This window comes from Anguilla anguilla, chromosome 3 (genome assembly GCF_013347855.1).
Source record: "Anguilla anguilla isolate fAngAng1 chromosome 3, fAngAng1.pri, whole genome shotgun sequence".
NCBI lineage: Eukaryota > Metazoa > Chordata > Actinopteri > Anguilliformes > Anguillidae > Anguilla > Anguilla anguilla.
The window spans coordinates 39,275,600-39,296,754 of record NC_049203.1 but is presented as its reverse complement, the minus strand read 5'-3'; the positions used below and the strand labels follow the sequence as shown (position 1 = coordinate 39,296,754).

Genomic DNA, 21,155 nt, shown 5'->3' with positions numbered 1-21,155 from the left:
CCACTAATCTCTTTTTCAAAAAGGAAGGAAAGATTAGTCAAGCATCCTTGCTGAAGTTGAAAAAAAAAAGAACGGTCATAACCTCAGCAGAACCTACCATGTTCTTCTCAAAAAAGAGAGAAAGAAAAGAAGATGAAAGAGGTACTGTCAAAGGCATTCCTCCGGAAGAAACATGATGTCAAATGGCCATATTTCAATTATTAATTCAATAATTCCATTGCACAAGAACAGTCTTGCCTTTTAATTGAAGTCACAACATAATAATACACTGAGTGTAGATCAATGTAAGGTACAAATACTGCATAATTTATGTCTACTTTAATCTTTTAAGTGTATCAGATGAAAATGTGGAAAATTCAAGAGATTGTTGATTAGATTCAGATTGTACTGTTATGAAAAACTGAAATTAAATCTATTTTCTTCCCAAGCCTCTATGCATATTATTAAAATGCTATAAAAATATTATTTAAAAGTCTGAATTCTTCATTTATTAATGCCAGGACATTGTACCAAGGGTATGGAACCAATATTATTCCCGATAGCAATATATCCCCCTCTTCTTCCAAACTGTTAATCTTCCTGTGAAGGTTGGATATTATGATTTTCTTCAATAAAAGTGAGATTTATATTTACTGTTTTTTTTTTCTAATTTCATCATGAAGAAACTGACATAATCAAGGGACATAGCTGATCCCATTGCTCTGCCTTGTAGTTGCATAAAATAACTGGATTAAAAAATAAATATTTAGTCAAGCCTAAATTGGTAAAACGTAATTGTAACTTGGTTAATCTCTTAACTTGGACTATCTCTAGGTTAGTCTCTTGTGTGTAGAAATCCTCTCATATCTCAAAAACTTTCTCAGTGCTGATAGGCTAAGGACATTGGGGAATATTCATACAGACTGGATACGCCAATCGTCATTGATAGGCAGTGGCGTAGGTTTCGTTTGAACATTGGTGGGGACACATTAAGCGACACATTATCTGGGGGTCCTCCCTGAGGAAATTTTGAATGTCAAACACTTCATTTCCTGCATTCTGGTGAATTTTTATGCACAAATTTGTGTCTTTTCTGCATCAATTTAAAAGTCCTCTGCTTCTTTCATGTTTTCATTGGGGGGGGGGGGGGGGGGGGGGCAAATACACGTGTTCTAAATATTGAGGGGGACGTATCCCCTGCGTCCCCCCCAAAATCTACGCCTGTGTTGATAGGCAATTTGGCCAATTGCCTAATTCATTTTATTTTTGTAAAACATCAGATATAACTTTCAAATAAGATGGAAGAGTCTTAACCAATGGGGGCAAAATAGTAGGCTATGTAATCTACATGCTTCCAATACCTGCCACTATGGGGTGACCTGTTGGGGAATCCAGCCATTGCTGGATTATAGGCAGTTCATAAACCTAACTGGATTGTATTGGTTTGTGTTGATTTCTTTTTTGAAAACAGGTGTAAGGTTGTTACTTTTAGAAAGAGTAGACAGATAACTAGACAGAGAGTATTTATTTTCTATATTGTGAGATGTGTTGCTCTACCACAGATCTACTTGTATCAGTATTTTTGGTGACCAAATCATGTCTGGAATGTCACCTACATTTCCTTCTCATAAGATTAGCACTCCTTTTCTTACTGAAACCAACAACTTTACAGCACTCAGCTTTTCCCAGTATCATCAATTGGTGACACCCCATCCTCACCGACCCCCTGCACCCCCCTTAAGTCCTGCATACCTTCTCACCACCGTTTCAGTTTCAACATTCACAAAACCAGCTGGAAAATGTGTATTTCATCAGGTGAGATAGCCGTGCAATAGGACTGTAGACTGTAAGGAGCTGATCTTAGAGACGTACAGCAGGAGTAAATATGTTTTCATTTCAGAAATGGTAAAGTGCAAAATTCCATATCCGTTTGTGAAAAACAAATAGAAAGACAGCGCCATCTACTGGCTTTATGTGTGAATGGACTGGATTTGTAATTGTTGAAGGGGCTAATTGTCTGTTTTTTTAGTCATGGTCTGTGTATTATTGACATACATATAACAATTTTTTCTGAGTAGTGGTAGTAAATATTTGTTTACATGGACTGTGTTCAGTGAAATGATGAGTGAAGTGTATTGAATGCCTACTTTTGTTTTACTGAGACAAACTCTGTATGAGAGCTACTGGATAAAACTGTCTGGTAAGTCCTTATGATGTCATTTTAATGAGAAACAAGTCACAGCATTGGCTGCATCTCAATGGAGCTCATCTTGTATGGGTGTTAATAAGGACAACCACACGGGACAGAAGACTGAGGGAATCGGTTAACAGCCAACAGCTGGGCTCTGTTAAAAAGCAAAATGTTCACTTCTATTAATCAAGATCCCAAAAAAAAAAAATAAATAAAATACAAGGAAAAATTTGGCCTATTCAAAGGAAAGTTTAAAAATCATGGTGGTGGATAGTTTTTAAGAAAGCTCTGGCCATAATACATACTCATCGAAGATCAGAATTTTAAAAATGCCACTAATTATCTGGCATAAGAAATACAGGTTGCTCAAGAGTGCTCTGAAAATAAAAATGCATTTACTGAATTAGCACTGCATACTCTTAAGCGCCATAGTGTTACATAAACATGTTTTAAAAAATCTTTTAAAAAGGGTAATGAAAGTATTTTTATTTGTTCATTATTAAAATATATGAGTTCAGATATTTGAAATGTTGATATGAGTTTGAGATGCAATAACGGATAAATAAACAGACATAAAACTTCAAAAAAAGAAAGAAAGAGGAACCCCACATGTGGTCCGTGGCTGGCAGACAGCCTTGCACGTCCTTGTTCGGTGGGCGGACTTATCGCCTCTGTGCCAGCCTGGTGCGGCTGGGCGTGGCCACCTTGGATGTGTAGTCCGCCAGGTAGGTGGTCGTGTGCTGGAAGGAGCCCTGCGGCCTGAGGAACTGCTCCCGCTGAAGGATGTTGGGGCGTGTCTGATCCCCCCAGGGCCGGTAGTCCCAAGCATAGGAGGTGACGAACTGCATGGTCCCCTTGGGGGGGTCGTAGGAAGGGTACGCACACTGGTAGACAGGTGACGTGGGCCACGCCCTGTAGTTGTCCTTGTACTCGGTGGAGTGGGCGAAAATGTGGCGGGCACCGACGCCGGCCGCCTCCCTCGCGGCTTTTGTGGGCAGGACTGAGCTGGGCTCCTCCCCCCTCTGCCTCCTGGGGGCGGAGCCCACGTCCCCACCAAATTGGGCACTGGCGTTGGGGGCATAGATAGCCCCCTGCGATTTGGACGGCTGGGCTGGCTTTGACATGTACTGCAGGGCGTAGGGGACGGCACTCTGTAAGGGCAGGCCCTCGGGTGCCGGGGGATCCGCGGAGGTCTTGTAGCCGTAGTCGGCCTGGTAGGAAGTGATGGCCTGGAACTTGGCGTCGCTCCGCGTCAGGTTGTCAGGTGGTTTTAAGGATTCCGGTTTTGGAGTCGCCCAGTTGCGGTAATCCGCTGCAGGGAGCAGGAGAGAGACTAGTATTTAGGCCCCACCCCCTTGGAACACAGGATAGAATCACAACATACAACCCCTCCCCCCCTTACTGTTACAGACAAATCTTTTATAATGGCGCTGTTGCCCTAGTTTTCTAACTACCCCCTGATCTCGGAGAGAAATAAAGCTTAGTTCATATTCCTGTCAAAACTTTGACAGCAAATGAGATGAGAGTGGTAGCGTCTCATTAATAAAAATCTTGCGACTGTTATTGCCTAACTACACAGTCCACATCAAAGCAACTGTAAACAACATAAATAACCTGTTTCCATAACGATTTCATGAGTCACTCTGGACTCAAGATTTGTCAGGTTGATCTCTGACACAATAACATTAGGCATCAGAAGGTCTTGCTCATGACTTGATCTGGCCTTTAGTGACTAAGAAGCCATACTTCTCTCATAAATGGAAAAACCCTGACGTACTGTAAACCAGAGGTCTTAAATTCCGTTCCTGGAGAGTCTGCAGTGTCTGCTGGTTTTCTGTATGTTTCAATGCTTGAAGTAAGCATTTACTTCCAGCAACCTTGTTTTGAAGCCTAACGGTATCTTAGCTGATGATTGAAGGCGATCTCAAAGACCTGTGTGCACTGCAGCCTTTCAGGACTGGAGGCCAAGAAACCTGCTTTAAACCTTAAATGGTCTGACTTGTGCCGTGTCTTGTCTTGTCTTCTTAGGAACGCTATATTTTAGGCATTTAGCAGATACTAATCTAGAGCAGCTCACACTTTTAAAATAGTTTCCATTGTGCAGCTGGATATATACCGAAGCAGTTCAAATTAAGTACCTTGCTGAAAGGCTCAAAAGTAGTGCCTCAACTGGGAACTGAAGATGCATCTTCTGGGTTAAACTACAAGCCCAGTTCCCTAATCATTATGGAGTACTACACTGCTGCACAATTTTACTTATGTTGGAAAGAGTGAGACACTTACCTCTGTAAGAAGTAGTAAACCTTTCTCCAGGTGGCCTGTGCCTACTTGTCTTGCTCTCGGTGGTCTTATAAGGCCTTTGTATTGTATTCTGCAGAGCATAGCCAGGCCTACAATATAGGGCACTCTGCATTAGGCTACTTCAGTTCTCCTTACAGCTGTATGTCCCTTTGTGTTTTTATTGTGTATAAGCAAGTGTCAGGGTAAAATATAACCATAAACACCTATGATACAAAAACAAAGACTTCTGAATATCAAGACTTCTCAACGTTTAATACCTCAGGGGCCAACCACTTCTCGCATAAAATACCCATTACCTGCCTACTGCCATTAAACGTATCTTTAACAACAGACATCGGGTGGCCAGCGGAGGACACTCATGGGCTACCACCAATTCCACTATTTTGAATGACCCCCTAACAACCTACTTTGATAGGGGGTCATTCAACTAGAACAACGTGGTAAAATTTCACTCAATAACCTGTGGTCGACTTACCATCAGTCTGTTTATTTGTTTATTCAAAAACGGAGCCTTGCAGCATCAATACTCCCTTCTAGCCCCAATAAAGTAGGCTATGATGTAAATATACTAAAACCATTTGACAAGAGAACTCACCTGAGTGAACCCGCAACGCTAAAGCTCCGGATAGCCATAGCTTTGCTGTTTATAACGGTCAGTGTCAGCAAAAACCGCCGAAACCTCCAGCCGATATTAAAGATTTGTCTTACCAAAACAATACGTTTAATTAAATGTCCCTTTTCGTGTCATGCGTAGGTTTATTTAAAGTTTTGCTTTTACTTTTGTGATGCAATGGAAATGCGTGACTAACACAGGTCTACAATGGAATGCTCACTGTGACGACGACATAGTGTTGCTGTCAAAATTCTATCCCCCGTCGCAATGTCAGCGCACAAGTGATTCTGAGTAGGCCTATTGAACTGACTGCAGACTTCGGTGCTAAACTTGATTATCAAGCGAGTCTTTTATAAGTCGTTTCACACGAGCTATACATTTCTTTGATCAGTCCTGTTGGGAGACTTTTTTTCAGTAAAATCCCATTTCTAAACCTGTTCTAGAAATTCAGAGAAAATCAATTAAATCCACAAAAATAACAATTTAATTATACAGTACTTCCTTTAATTTGTGCTATTATTTTTGCATGATTTTGGCGCATAACCCATGCTTTCGAGGTTGTGATGAAGAATTTTAATGTGTTAATTATAGATGTTAAGATGATGTAGATATGCTGATGGGAAATGTTACACAAATATTTAAATATATATATATATATATATATATATATATATATATATACACACACACACACACACATACACACACACTGTAATTACCATACTAAATATCCAGAAAAAGACAAAGAAACTTTGGTTTAAACATGCACTTACTTTATTAGGTATACCTATCTTGTACTGAGTAGGACCCCTTTTGCCCCCAGAACAGCCTACAATCTATGTGGCATGGATTCCACAGGGAGCTGGATACATTCTTTAAGGATTCTGGTCCATGCTGACTAGATAGCATCATGCAGTTCCGGCAGATTGTTCAGCCACACATTCATGCTGCAAACTTCCCGTTCCACCTCATCCCAAATGAGCCATTGGTGTAAACTGAAATCACGCCCATGTTTGTGGAACCAGCTTGTGATGATGCTCTATGACATGGTGCATTATCCTGCTGGAAATATCCATTTGAAAAAGGGTAGACTGTGGCCATAAAGGCATGGTAGGGAACAAGGATTAGGTAAGATATGACATTCAAATGATGCTCAGCTGCTATTACAATGTGTGCTACGAAAATGGTCCCCATTCCATTACACCAGCGCCACAAGCTTGCACCTTTGACACAAGATTGGATAGATGGATGGATAGATCATGGATTTGTGTCGTTTACACCAAATTCTGACCTTACCAAATTGAGGTTCGTCAGACCAGGTGACTTCTCCTGCTGTAGCCCATCCGCTTCAAGGTTTGACATGTTGCGCATTCAGAGATGCCCTTCTGCATACCACTGTAGTAAAAAAGCTGTTGTTTGTGCATTTGTGGCCTTTCTGTTAGTTTGCAGAAGGCTACCCATTCTCCTCTGACCTCTCATTAACCAGATGTTTTCACCCACAGAACTGCTGCTCACTGTGTGTTTTTTGTTTATTGCCATTGTTTATTGTTTATATACTATTCTCTGTAAACTCTAGTGACTGTAGTGTGTGAAAATCCCAGGATGGCAGCCATTTCTGAGATACTGGAATCACCATGTCTGGCATCAACAATCATGATATTGCCAAAGTTTCTTAGATCACATTCAAATTTTTGGTCAAATAAAAAACTACACTTCTTCACCATGTCTGCATGCTTATATACTGAGTTGATTCACTGTTTGGAGGAGCAGACTATCTGTGTTAAAGAGCAGGCGTACCTAATAAAGTAGCCAATGAGTGCAGAGCATACTGTGAAGCTGGCACTAGCACGAGATGGATAATCCACCCTACTTTGTCTACACTTCAAGATTTGTCCAGAAAAAAAGTGAAGCATGGAAAGCATTTTGTTTTATGAAATCTGTAACAAAATGTAATTGACTGATTGATTGAGGGCATACTTTCAAAGATGTATAGTTGTAGGATCATGTTTGGGTTGAAATGTCAGAAAAAATGTTTCCAAAGGTGTATTCATAAAAAGTATGTGTTCTCAAAAGAATGGAAGATATTGTCTATAAGGAAAAAACATTGTTTGGAAAAACACAATATGAAAGCATACCGCTAAGACATGATGTTTTTTTGAGTACAAGATAAGAAAAAAATAAACAAAACATTAACTTATTAAATACATTTTATTAATGGCTTTACAACTGTACAAAATATATCATACATAACTTCAGTCTATAAAACAAAAACAACAGAACAAAGTATGCACAGTTCTACTGAGACTCACGCAAACCATGAAGATTATGCTTGGGTATGACAAGGTATGTGGTATTTGAGCATGTACTACCACTGTGGGCTAAAGGAGAAAGGGCATGCATGTATTTGGGCATCATTCTACACAACACACAGAGAGGTTGAGTTGTCTGTGAGAAAACTGGGCTGTACATAGGGAATTCATCTGTACAGATCTGAACATTATGTTTCAAAGAGCTCCACGAAGAGTGGTTTAACATATCTGGAATGAGTGACTACCACGCCTCACATGATCCCCATACACTCTTCTATCTTCAGCTAACAAGAGTTGGACCAGGACAAACTCTTCCCTGTGATAACATTTGGTAAGGTTTTTGCAGTAAATGAAGTAAAGCACACCAATCTCTGTGAGGCATGTTTTCATCTATGTACACAACGCATACTTTCCCATGACCTGTCAGTAGAGAGTGCACATTGCAATGAAAAAGAAAAGAATTAACTTTACATTTTCCTCAAAGCAAACTGCACCATAAAAGGATACGGTTTGTGTAATCTCACTGTAAAAAAATGTTCTGAATGCTCAATATTTCAAGACAGCAATTGCTTCAATAAGTTTTGTTAGTATTCAGCTTAGATTTTAAAATTTTGAGTTAAGACTATGCCAACTAACATTCATTAGTTCAGAAAACATACATTTAATAGTTAGAAAAACTTAACAAAAGTTTTGAACAAAATGACTAATGAATTCTAGTTGCCATAATGACTTAAAAAGTTAAGCTTAAAAATACTAAATTAACTGAACCAAGTTGCCTTGAAATATTGCGTATTCTTTTTACAGTGCTGAAAATGGATGTTAAGCCTTTACATTCTGAAGCAATCCAAAACACTCTTCTGTGCTTTTATCCTACTGAACATACAAGACCATGATACTCCATAACCAATTTTAACTACAAAACCTCGAATATGGCGCACCCCTTGGTACAAAAGTTATTAAAACATCATAACCAAACTACACAAAAAGTTTAGAATTTAACAACCAAAGATCATTCATAATAGATATCCTTTGGATATTAAAAATGTAAAGTAAAGTGCATTATTTTAAACAGGTGCAAACAGCCAGGAACATGCACATTAAGTGCAGAAGGTTATCTTTACTAGCATTTTGCTGGGGTATTTTACAGTGTCTTACTGGCTCACAATCCAGACTAGTGTGCCCTTCACCATAAAACCTTTGCAGGATGCCAAGGGCCATTTTATAATGCTTCCTGGCTTAATATGGCACATTCATAAATGTTAAAATCAGTGCTCTTTGCCAAATAAGATACATGCTGAGGAGAGGGGTACAGTCTTAATTTCATAAACATAAATATTGTGTCATGAGTACACTTGGAGTATTTCTTTACCAAAATGGGTCTGAGCTGTCATATCACCAGAAGGGTTCAATATTAAAATGATTTTATTGCAAATAAGAAAACAAACTATCTGAAGAATTTCAGGTGTGATAAAGTGCTACTGTGATTGCTTCTCATTATCAGTGTTCAATTCCCTTACTATAAAAAAGCTTGCTGTCAGGCAGCCACAGTACCAGCCTGCTAACAATAGCAATAATATCTTCAACCCTCCATGCTAACAAGCCGATAATAAAATAAGAACTATTGTTTTGCATTCTTAAATTGACAGGGCTGTTAAACGTATATTTTTTTATTTGCACATTCTTTTTTCTCCCTGCTACCTTGTTGACAAGAAATATTTGTGAATTTTGAGATAGAATGCAGTATGTATTATTACAATGGGAACAGAGCACATTCACTTGGACGGAGTCTGAATGACTGGGACAAAATGTGTTGTATAATTTACACCTTCCTCCGATGTTCCTAGTCACAATCTGGTAGGAAACACACACTGGCTCACTCACTCTAACCTTAGTGCCTCTCTGTCCTTAAATTTGTGTAACATATTTAGTCAAGGTTTTACATTCTGTCTATTCTTGTACATAATTTTTGCCGGATCCTGAGGGACAAAAATTCATGGGTCAAAGGTTCCTGTTTCTGACAGACCATGTTCCCCACAGGCTGTATCCAGGGCCCAGCCGAACCTGGCTTGCCTAGTCTTGTTCACGTAGTTCTGCAACTACCTAATTCATCTCATTACCCAAAAATAAAAAAGCCAGAGTTTCGTATAATTTGTTACTCAAATTTAAGGATTAAGTTCAGAGTGCAATTAATATGAATCTGGTCCTAGTTAATTATTCCTTGGTTAAGCTCCTCAGTACAAACCATAAACAGATGCACTGACCTAAACTGGATGCATTATTCGATGGGTTTTAGCGGTTTGGTCACAAGATATAGCCCAATGTAAGCAGACGAGACACAGCAGTTAAGGTTTGAGCAGGATGTTATTGGTTTCCTTTGTCCTTCAGTTTCCACTATATGTCACTGTAGTTTGGGGGGAAAAGACTTAGAAAGAAGAGCACTGTATTGACATTGACTTTGTCTTGTTTGGCACTGAAGTCAGGCTGCATGTCTGGAGTCACAGAGAGCAGCGTCCATTCGTCTGTACAGAACATGTTCAGCCTGCTTCTCTGTTGTGATGAAAAATAAGGATTTTTTCCAGTGTCTTATGAGATGGGAGAAAGAATGCCAAAAAGCAACGTTAAGATTTCCTGGGTATAGTACAATCATTGTTTTAAATGGGTCTACGTTTTGAAAGGGGGGATGTTTGTCTGAGGAAGGTAGCAGCGAATCCCTTTTTACTTAAATATTAAATGGAAAAAGTCCTGTTTGTCAGTTATGTCACCTGTAAAGAGAAAGAAAAAATGTGTATATTTTAGAGAATTTTTTTTCCATGGAAAATTGAAAAACTATGAAGTGCATAGTAAGACAGAGTAGATCATCTTTAATTGAATCTGCATTTAAGCAGTACTTAAAATTATCTATACATTAGATGATGAATGTTCCCTAATAGAGGACATAATCATGAGTATGTGCTGTATGTAGACTGTATCTTATAGGTGTGCTATCTGTAGGCTGTACCTTGTGGGTGTGCTGTATATAGACTGTACCTTGTGGATGTGCTGTATGTAGACTGTACCTTGTGGATGTGCTCTATGTAGGCTGTACCTTGTGGATGTGCTGTATATAGGCTGTACCTTGTGGATGTGCTGTATGTAGGCTGTACCTTGTGGGTGTGCTGTATGTAGACTGTACCTTATGGATGTGCTGTATATAGGCTGAACCTTGTGGATGTGCTGTATGTAGACTGTACCTTGTGGATGTGCTGTATGTAGGCTGTACCTTGTGGGTGTGCTGTATGTAGACTGTACCTTGTGGATGTGTGGTGGGAGCTCATCCTCAGAGCCCTCCTCTGGGACAGGGTCATGGTGCCTCCCTGCCTGGGCCTCCTCAGCCCAGCCACCCATGGGGAGGCGGGACTGTCTCGGGGCAGTCCTAGGCCCCCCTCCGAGCGAGTCTGGGGAGACACAAAATTACCACACAGTGGTTAAGCCACATTATTGAGTTATTATTATTTGTTTGTTATTTGATGTTTCACATGTTCCTTGCCATGCTTTGCCAATACAAATACAAATTTTGTCATGCCAATAAAGCACTTAGAATTTGAATTTGATTAAGCCATGGGAGGACACAGCCGAGCACATGCACCACTGTTCAAGGAGGAACACAATGGACTGCACATCACAGGGAAGTTCTAGGTCTGTTAGCTACAGTGGTCTCTCAGTCCACCACTGTTTAAATTATAAACCATTAGAATATAAAGTAAAATCTAGAATAAGCTAGTATCTTTCCCTGAATTCCCCCTAGACTCTCTCCTTTGCTCTGTGACTCCCTGAAGCTTGTACCTATGGTTCCCCCATAGCGGCGCTGGGTGCTGCTCTGCAGCGGCGCCTCCTCCTGGTGGGCGGCGGCGGCGCGGGGGAAGGTGTTGGAGCGCGGGAGGCCGCGGGGGGCGTCGCCGTCGTCCGGGGCGCTCTCGCTGCTCTCGTCGCTGTCCTCCCTGTGCCAGGTGTGGCGGGACAGCTCGCCCCGCGACTGCTGCTTGTGGAGCTGGGAGAGTGGGGGCGGACGGGCACGGAGAGAAGCGTCACGTCACTCAGCTCAGTCACAGCACTCCGCGCCGGAGACAAGACGGCGGCGGGCGGCGGCGCTGGGGCCGTACCTCGTGCATGTAGAGGGCGTGGATGCTCATTTCCGTGGAGGCGTACTCCGACAGGACCAAGCTGGTCAGCTGACCCTCCCACGCGCTGCTGCCGGAGCTGGCCGTGCGGGCATCAGTGCTGCAGCAGAGAGAGAGAGAGAGGGAGAGAGAAAAGGTTAACTAAAATAAGGCCATGGGGGGGGGGGGGGGGGGGGGGGGGGGGTCTGGATTCAATCAAAACTTGTCTTCAACTTGGACTCATAACTGAAAATGAGAGCATGAAACATGTGCATAAGTTCCATAATCACTAAACAATAGCTGCAAACTGCCAAACTGCAGCGCGTCTTCCGATCTCAGCTCATCTTCAGATCCTTGATGCCTTTTACTTTAACCCAACCTTCCCTCCTGTCTCCTATCTGCTATCTTAGTCATCATTAAATTTCGAAATGCGGCTTGCTGCAGAGCAGTAATGTATTTTACGGACGAAGCATCCTGTATTATATATTGTTATTCAGACTGGCGCTTTGACTGTATGTCCTCCGTATGAGGCCAAAAACAAATTTCCACAGCACTGTACAATAAAGCCTAATCTAATCTAATCTAATCTGATCTAATTAGATTAGATTAGATTAGATTAAGGCTGGGGACCCTTACCCTGACCCTGCCATGGCTCTGCCCCCGGTGGTGTCACTGCGGGACGGGCGGCTGGAGGTGAAGCTCCCGCGGAGGTGCTGGCTGGTGCTGAGAGGAGAGAGGGAGCGCAGGGCCGAAGCCGCGTCGCTCCCGCCCATGCCTGACGCGTGATTGGCCACTGAGCCGCCACCCACGCCCACGCCTGACGCGTGGTTGGCCACTGAGCCGTCCCTCCCCAAATGCAGGGATGCCAGGGATGGAGGTCCCACCAGGAGGTTAGCAATCAGGCTGTGAGGCTAAACACACAAGGAAGGAGAAGTTCAACAGACAGTACAAGACTACCTGATTCCTCACAACAACAGGGCTCCTCATAACTCCTTGAACGCCTGGGATCCAAGTAATCCACTCTTTCTCAATGTGAAGTAAACTGGAAGCATTTAGCACAAACTCACTACAAACTGGGTGTTATTGTGAAGGACTAAATGAGTATCAGGATTGTAAATACTGTGAATTCAGTTGACCCTAGAGCACAAACTGGGAGGAAGTGGCATAGACCGTCTCACCTCAGACTCTGACTGGATGGACTGGATGGAGGTGAAGATGTGATTATCGGCCAGGGCTCCCTGCTGCCCCCCGATGGCCTCGCGCTGCACCTTCTCCTTCAGCTGGCTGAAGAAGTGCGTGCTCTCGCGCGGCGGCTGCCACTGGGGGTTGGTGATGGCGAAGTGCATGAGGGACAGCTCCGTCTTCCCGTCCTCCGCCTGCTGGTAGATGGAGGCCTCCGTCTTCCCCGCTGACATCCACTGCCAATGCGCAGATAAAAGGTTGACCACTCCAAACACACACACACACACACACACACACACAAGAACACAGCAGACATGTACATTCTAATTATGCTAACCCATATATTTATGAAATGATCAAGTTACTGTTTATGTTGTGGAGTGCACTTTCCTGGCATGGTTTTGGTGAACTCATACCCTTATTGATAGATTTAATTGCTGCTCAATGATACTGATTGATCAGTGACTCTGTGCCAAGATACATACTGACTTCACTGGCAGCAATTATTGACCCAGTGCCCTACTACAGGGATGGCCAGCCCAGGTCCTAGAGAGCCGCAGGGTCTGGTGGTTTTTGTTTTTAATCAGCACTTAATTGATCAATTAAAGAAGTTAATTACACAGTTCTCAACTCAACTGGATTCTTTGGTCTAAGTGGTTGTTATATTTAAGGTGAAAACAAAAACCAGCAGACCCTGCGGCTCTCCTGGACCAGGGTTGGCCACCCATGCCCGATGGAGTTACTTTATACTGAAGTTTTTGTGTTGTGAATGGTTTTATTACTTACTCAGAGCGAGAGTAAACCTCGGTCTTGATGGAGAGACACTATATGGTCACTGCTGTGTCTGAACCCAATGCCCCGCCCCCTCATCCCCCCTGGCGCTCACCGCAGGGTGTCCGTGCTGACGGACGTCCATCTGGGCGAAGGAGCAGGTGTCTCCCACCCCAACCACCTCCACGGTGAAGTTGCGGAAGAAGTCGATGATCTCCAGCGACTTGCGGCGGAGGCAGAAGATGAGGATGAAGGGCGTGATCACCGGACTGAGCAGCTCCTCCAGGATGAACACCTGCACAGGAAGTGGGCAGGGCAAATGAGAACGCAGTGAACACACTCCCGACATCATAAGCGCTTCAAAAACAAAGAATAGCGAAAATAACTCATAAGGAATGAAAATGGACAATACGTTGTTGACAGGGACTGTCAAACATCTGATTGCAACAACTGACAAGGACAGGAATCCTGATTCCAGAGCATTCCAGAATCTGTATACATTGTCGCACTTTTCTCCCAGCGTATGGCAATTGTTAAAATGTGGATGCCTCTACAAGGTAGGCTATGTTAGGGTTGACAGTTACCATCCAAAACTGCTGCTAAATGGAGGAAATCGTGAAAATGGCAACAAATTGGGGAAAGTCACTGAACCGTTACACCAGCAACTTCCGTGACAAACACCCAGTCTTATTAATTAATAATAACCTTATAGTTAATTCCAGGGAACTGTTAGCCCTGAGTCTGTATTGTATTCCATTTAAAGCATGGTCTGTGGAAATTAGGAGAAAAAATATATACTGTGATATATATCGTCAGTCTCCAAAATTCTAAATATGTCGTCATACAAATTTTAGGCCATATATCCCTATGCGCAGGTGGAGCAGGTTACAGAAAATGAAGTGGGGGATAGTCCCCGCACTCACGGCTTTGTACTGAAAGAGCTGGGAGAACTCATCGCGGGTCTCGTAGCGGTGGGCGCTCCCCTGCCAGTGGTCAGGCATGTAGTGTATGTGCGCCAGGATCCCCTTCAGCAGCTGCTCTGGGCAGAACACCAGGTGTTTGTCTGGGATGAAGGACCTGAAGCGGAAACGATCAGGTACAGTGTAATGTCTGACTGCTGCACACATACCATATTTATGCCAGTTCAACACGTCCAAAGAAAACAAACTGGCCTCAAGCCAAAACGGAAAGATCAGTCATATGAAGGCTACAGAAGATATTTATTTAATATTTGTGTTTCCTTAACGAGGATAGAAATGTTGCATCTTCTCACATTTGTTCCATAAGTCAACACATCTGCATGTTACTCCATCCTACTGATGGACCATCCTATAGCTGGCCTAACAAGCTGAGCTCAGGTCCTCTAAATCACCACTGTTCCTATACTTTATCCCTGTACCCCACCCATTTACTCAACCCCTGTACCCTGCCCATTTACTCAACCCCTGTACCCTTCCCATTTACTAACCCCCTGTACCCTGCCCATTTACTGAACCCCTGTACCCTGCCCATTTACTCAACCCCTTGTACCATGTCCATGTACTCAACCACTGTACCCTTACCCTATACCCAGTCCCAGTGTCACACCCCTATACCCAGTCCCAGTATCCCACCCCTATACCCAGTCCCAGTATCCCACCCCTATACCCAGTCCTAGTATCCCACCCCTATACCCAGTCCCAGTACCCCACCCCTATACCCAGTCCCAGCATCCCACCCCTATACCCAGTCCCAGCATCCCACCCCTATACCCAGTCCCAGTATCCCACCCCTCTTATCCAGTCCCAGTATCCCACCCTTATACCCAGTCCCAGTACCCCACCCCTATACCCAGTCCTAGTATCCCACCCCTATACCCAGTCCCAGTATCCCACCCTTATACCCAGTCCCAGTATCCCACCCCTATACCCAGTCCCAGTATCCCACCCCTATACCCAGTCCCAGTATCCAACCCCTATACCCAGTCCCAGTACCCTTCCAATGCTCCGCTGTCCCTCACCTGCAGATGGTGATGCAGACGCCCAGCAGGGTGATGCTGGTGAGCACGTGCTCCACGGCCAGCACGTCCTCGTCGTAGATGGTGAGGGCGATGAGCACGGCCAGGATGGAGCCGGCGAAGAAGGCCACGTTCTTGGCCACCACCGTGCACAGCGGCGACATGAAGCAGTTCATGTACTTGGAGGAGGCCTTGTAGCCCTTGCTGAGGCGCGACATGAGCTCGTGGTCCAGCTCGTTGAAGTGGCGCAGGTAGCAGCGGCCGTACAGCGACCAGCACCGCGCGCCCAGGCTGCCCGGCTCCCGCTTGATCACCTCAGTGTAGCTGAAGAAGGCGTACAGGATCTGCCAGATGAGGATGACGGGGCAGAGCACCAGGTTGGCCACGCCGATCCACAGGATGCGCGAGCTCAGCTTGTCGGCCAGCTCCAGCCGGTTCCCGCCGCGCTTGTACTCCGGCTTCAGGCTCCACTCGTTCTCGAACAGGGAGCCGGGGCCCCAGAAGAAGATGAGCTCGAAGTTGTACTTGAGCCCGCGCGTGTAGAAGACGACGTCGCCCAGCGCGGGCAGGCGGAAACGCACGGGCAGCAGGGACTTGTTGACCATGGCCACCATGTAGTTCTTGAAGCGCAGGATGCGGTGGTAGATGTCCAGCTCCGTCAGCTCCTTCTTGTGGATGCAGATCTGGTGCTCCTTCTGGATCTCCACGATGCGCGCCTGAACCTCCTGCCAGGTAAAATACGGCAAATCCGCCTGGGGAACAGAGAAGGGGGGGGGGGGGGTTGTAACAAATTGTGCAATACACAATCCTGTTCTGTTCTGCAATATTCCGCTGTTCTCAGCTGACTGCACATAAACCCTGAACAGATGAACAGAAGGTTTTGGCGGAATTGGTATTTTCAGTCCTTCACTGTTATATAGTTTAGAATTACATTTGGAGGTGTTTTTCTTACCCTAAAATTATTAAATCAGAGCTCTCGAAAAAGCCACTGGAAAAATCTGCTCTTCAATAGACTAGACTTTTTTAAGACAATTTATTCTGGAATTTGAATGAACACAAGTAGGTGTTATTCTATAAAAAGAGTCCCTTCAAGTTAATTAGAACCACACAGTTTGATACATTCTCACTGAAAACTAATTGTGTCATGTGACGATGAGTGCATTTAATTTTCTTAGTGTCATATAAGTGAAAATAAGCTGATAAATGTAACCACAAGTGTAACATGTCACTGCTTTTCGTTTTTTTCTGATAATGGTAAAGACGCAAGTCTGCAGAAAAAAAGAAATGAAGCATCTGTTTGGCATCTTTTTTAGCAGTGAAATAAATCTAAAAAAAACTGTGAAATTTTCTGCACCTTGTGAATCTCTGACACGTTATTATCTTTTTATTGGATGGTGCAAAGACAGCTTCCTCTGCCCAGCCCTTGGGAAAGATACGATACAAAAAGTGGTGTTTCTCACCATAGACATCTTCAGTGCACTGGTGTAGAACGAGCGGATCTCCCAGTAGCAGCAAATGTTATAGATGAATTTGATAAGCCTATGAAGCCAGAAGACTCCGGAGATCACCATGATGAAAATGACAAAAACATTATCACGGATCCTGAAAAACACAGCACCAACAGGACCACTGTGAGACTGAAAAACCGAGCGATTCAGAGAAAATTATACGATAAGACCGTGTGTAAATCTCACCTGGCACTACACACGTCTACGGGCAGAAATGCATCTGGAAGAGTCACTTTGGAAGAGTCCGTATGGTTCACCATTTTGTTCGCAAAGAGGATATCATAGTCCACGCAGTTTGCCAGAAATACAGTGAAGGCAACAACAAACACCAATTGCCTGCAGAAGAACATAAAACAATTATCTGAGAATGTGCAATTCTCTAATTTACCAGAGAATCACCAGAAGCAACAAACGGCTGCTCTTCTTTCTTATGTAGACAGAACACAGTTGTTGTATCCATTTCATGGTTTGGGTGGTTCGTCTAACCTTGAGGGTACACTTCACTTTGCAAACCCGGATGTTGATGTGTAAATTCCAGAATACTCACACAAGTTCAAATATCTCTCCAAGCAGCATACATGTGAAGCCATTCTTCTGGTGCAAATTATAAACGTTATATATGTTAAGGAAATGCTTTTTTTTTTTTTTTTTTTAAACCCACACCTAGTAAAACAGCTGACTAAAACAGAGAAATACAGATAAATTTGCTACTATGCAACAAACACTTTCTGTTTTAACATATGTTTACATACATGCAATTATGCTTTCTCTATTGCTACAGATTTGTTTGGACTGCGATAACTTACTGTATGTCATACAGTTACTCTTGTGTACTAACTGACCTTTACAGAAAATAATATGATAAAGTAACTCTGCTGCAGTAAAGGACCGTGATTGTTTATTATATATGCAAGGAGCTACAATAAGGATATTCTCTGGAAGAAGAGGTCCAGGTTCTCTATATGGTGCCATTGAGCTGGATTGGGAAAAAACAGAAAACATTACAGTAATACTCTACAGGGTGTAGTGAAGCATGTACTGTACCTAGGATGTCCTACAATTCTTTATGTTTTAATGTTAAGGCATATATAAAGACCATGATTTTTAATACTTATATATAAAGAACTAAAGCAAACAAATGCTATATTGATCATATTTAATTTAGCTGAGATTAGAAATAAACTGTCATCCTGAATGCAGTTTTTCTACTGCCCATTACAGGATGGCTTGGTACCGGTCTTTTGAAGACCATGCTGCTTGCATAAGCAACATTACAATGTATATTTAACCAATAAGCTGTGTGTCCTTTACGTGGGCTGCCAATCAGAAGATAACTTGGAGTGAATATCGATATAGAACAGACACATTTCCAGCTCTTGTGTTTAGAAATGACATACTTCACATCAGACTCATTGATCATGATTCATTTCCTGTTTCTAAATAAGAAAAAGTATGCCTATAAATCTTTATCTTGTTCCTTACTAAGCATGTTTAAATGCAAGCAAAATGTGATAAAACTGGGTTTTGAATAAAAAGATAGCACTGGTTTATAGACTATATGTTGTGAATATGATGTGAAGCAGGGTACAGGTACTTGTCCCAGACAGCCATTTCCAGACTATCAGACTATGTATCAGAATAACTTAATATGTATTTGTAGAGGATACTAATCCTACCACACTGTGAAAGCCCTCAACTGGGGCTCTAAAAATAAGCAGACACACTAATACTGTAATTCACAGAATGGAGAAGGACCACTAAAAAAATGGTTACATTTCGATCCCTCTGGAACATGGACCAGCAGATTCTCCTCTCCCGGTGGAGAGTCATTGTAGGACGCCTCCAGGCGTTGGTACTCAGTGTCAAAATGGGCCATGGCGTGGTCTACACCGGCATCCCCATCACAGGATTACCTATACCGGCTGCATGTAGAAGACGGGTGTTGACAGTGAGGTTTCTGGGCATCGCAGTGGGGCAGCAGGTAAGAGACAAAAGACTATGAAAGACAGCATTGAGGAGGCTGAACATAGGCCTAAGCAGTTAAATGGAAAGTGAAGTTTGAAGAAACATATGCAAGTTCCAACAGACACAATTATAAAAATGTATAATCGTGTATAATGAATTGTTAATAAAGTCTGTGGCTAGAAACTCGAATCATCCACGTGCCAGCAATATAAAAATATAACAAATATTCAAAGTGTAAAAACTAAAATAAGTACAGTACCCTAAAAACAGATTGTAATATAATTGCTGTAGAAAAAAGTCTGACTCAGAGAATGGGAAGTTTTCATTCAGAGGGTTGCTTATACCTATCAATAACTTTTCACCAAACATATAATTACCCGGTCGCATCATGCAAATAAATCATGGTATAATCAAAATTATACGCTCACGGATATTACGGACAACACTGTCGTTGTTCCGCTGTCAGAGGTGACATGCTTCTTTCTGTGCGCATGTCTTTTAGTACCCGTGCAAAGCAGCTAAGACACATGACAGTACGCTCCGTGGTTGTACAACTTCATTGCGAAATAGAATTGGCCTTCATGTATTCCTTTAGAAATGTACACGAATGAGGAGAGAAGACATTTTTTGAGTCAATATGCACTTTTAGAGGGTATTCGGGAATGAGGGCCGCGTGTCAGACTTTGTAGTTGTGATCTTTCGCAATACCAAACCCGCGTTAAGCGAAAGGAAAACCAAATAAGCATCGACACAGATGTGTAGCCTTAGTAGCCTACACGGTAGGTAACAAAAGCTATCGATTTGTGGATCTTTGAAACGTTACAGAATAACAACGTAGCCTTGAGTTCAGTTATGTTATATAACAAGAAACAAACACGTCGCAAAGTAATGAGAGTTAGGCCATTCGGTTATTTTTTCCTACTCAGCCTGTAGGCTACCATGCGGACACCTAAATTGTTCATTTAATAACTACCGACATTAAACACTTGATAAATCTAAGCTCCAGTTCAATGGATATAGTTTAGACGCCCTTAGTATACCTCCATTCCAAATTAGAACCACCTCTGATCTCAGCTGCTGCTGAGCTGACATTCACTGCGTCTGTGGTTAAAACAGAAATGCGGCAATAAATAATTGTTCAAATAGAAACGTTCTCAACACATACTGAAAGCACATCGATACGATTGCTAATGAATGTTAGCGATACGTACACAATACCATTTCTTTGTTTTTATGATGAACTACCAAATACCCCAGAATTACTGTGTTTTACATTGCTAAACGACCGGTCATTTTGTATTCTAGCAAGCTATATGCCAAGCTAGAATTGCAACACATTGTAAAGCCATTTAGCTAATGTCATATATTTATTTTGTTTCACATAAAACAAAAACAAGCGTAAACAAAAACAAGCGTTACACCCTCGGGTCCTGTAATTCTACCAAACAGGAACAACGCTAGTATAATATTAGTCGTTTCGTGTTACGATGGTCCTTTAATCCTTACCTTGACGCTATTAAGAACCTGATTGTTCAAGATGTATAACCTGGCTAGCCCAGCAGCTTATTTTATTCCGTCTTCTTTTTCTCAATTAGTAAGATTTGGTTTCGTTTTGCAAAATACATTGGGATCTACTGTCAGTTACTGTTGTGATGAACATAAACTGAAGCCAACCACAACCGACAGCTTTGACGTAGGCACAGAAACAACCAATCAGAGGAAAATGTGGCTTTGGTTATTGTCTGGGCTGTCACCTCAAAACGACCAACTTCAGGCAGTCTTAGCAAATCGTTGCCAGTGCCTTTGCTCTCTTAATAACCTCCGTTTTCATAGGTGCTATGAATTCTCGTTTTCAGCAACCTTCTCAATGCCTACTTTATTTTTGCTGTAACAGTGTTAGCGTATCATACTAGACTGTCTTTAAAACTGATCTTATGAATGCAAAATATTTTCTAAAGAGTTTTGTACAAAGAATCTAAAAAATGTTAAATAAATAAAATACTATGATATTGAGCATAGCTGTGTCATTTAGTTGATTATTTGCTTTTCTGTATTGAAAGCGGCCAAGTTCTCATACTGCCCACTACAAGATCTGGTATTAGTCTTTCATTTTTATAAGGTTACATCAAGCAAACTATTTCACTGTCATGATTAACCTTGTTAATTAGACTTAATATAATAAACATATTCAATTGGTGACATGT

The 21,155-nt window shown here is 42.4% G+C and overlaps 2 protein-coding genes across 3 annotated transcripts; both read right to left on the bottom strand.

Moving 5' to 3' along the window:
* Positions 1–2,832: 2,832 nt before the first annotated feature.
* Positions 2,833–5,292, bottom strand: LOC118223198 (stabilizer of axonemal microtubules 1-like). The gene is made up of 3 exons (XM_035409441.1): positions 5,067–5,292; positions 4,454–4,560; positions 2,833–3,482 (listed from the first exon to the last, which is right to left on the bottom strand). Exons 1-3 carry the CDS (start codon positions 5,102–5,104, stop codon positions 2,833–2,835), a joined length of 795 nt encoding a protein of 264 aa, XP_035265332.1. The 5' UTR covers positions 5,105–5,292.
* Positions 5,293–7,273: 1,981 nt separating this feature from the next.
* atg9a (ATG9 autophagy related 9 homolog A (S. cerevisiae)) lies at positions 7,274–20,638 on the bottom strand. 2 transcript variants are annotated; one of them, XM_035410202.1, is made up of 16 exons: positions 20,458–20,638; positions 19,992–20,052; positions 18,760–18,943; positions 17,919–17,962; positions 17,534–17,598; positions 17,173–17,322; positions 16,939–17,080; positions 15,482–16,230; positions 14,406–14,559; positions 13,598–13,777; positions 12,708–12,947; positions 12,166–12,440; positions 11,533–11,650; positions 11,216–11,420; positions 10,682–10,827; positions 7,274–10,155 (listed from the first exon to the last, which is right to left on the bottom strand). In XM_035410202.1, exons 3-16 carry the CDS (start codon positions 18,860–18,862, stop codon positions 10,147–10,149), a joined length of 2,580 nt encoding a protein of 859 aa, XP_035266093.1. In that variant the 5' UTR covers positions 18,863–18,943; positions 19,992–20,052; positions 20,458–20,638; the 3' UTR covers positions 7,274–10,146. The 2 variants fall into 2 exon arrangements, with proteins under 2 accessions (XP_035266093.1, XP_035266091.1); XM_035410200.1 differs by having other exon boundaries at positions 18,760–18,908.
* Positions 20,639–21,155: the final 517 nt, after the last annotated feature.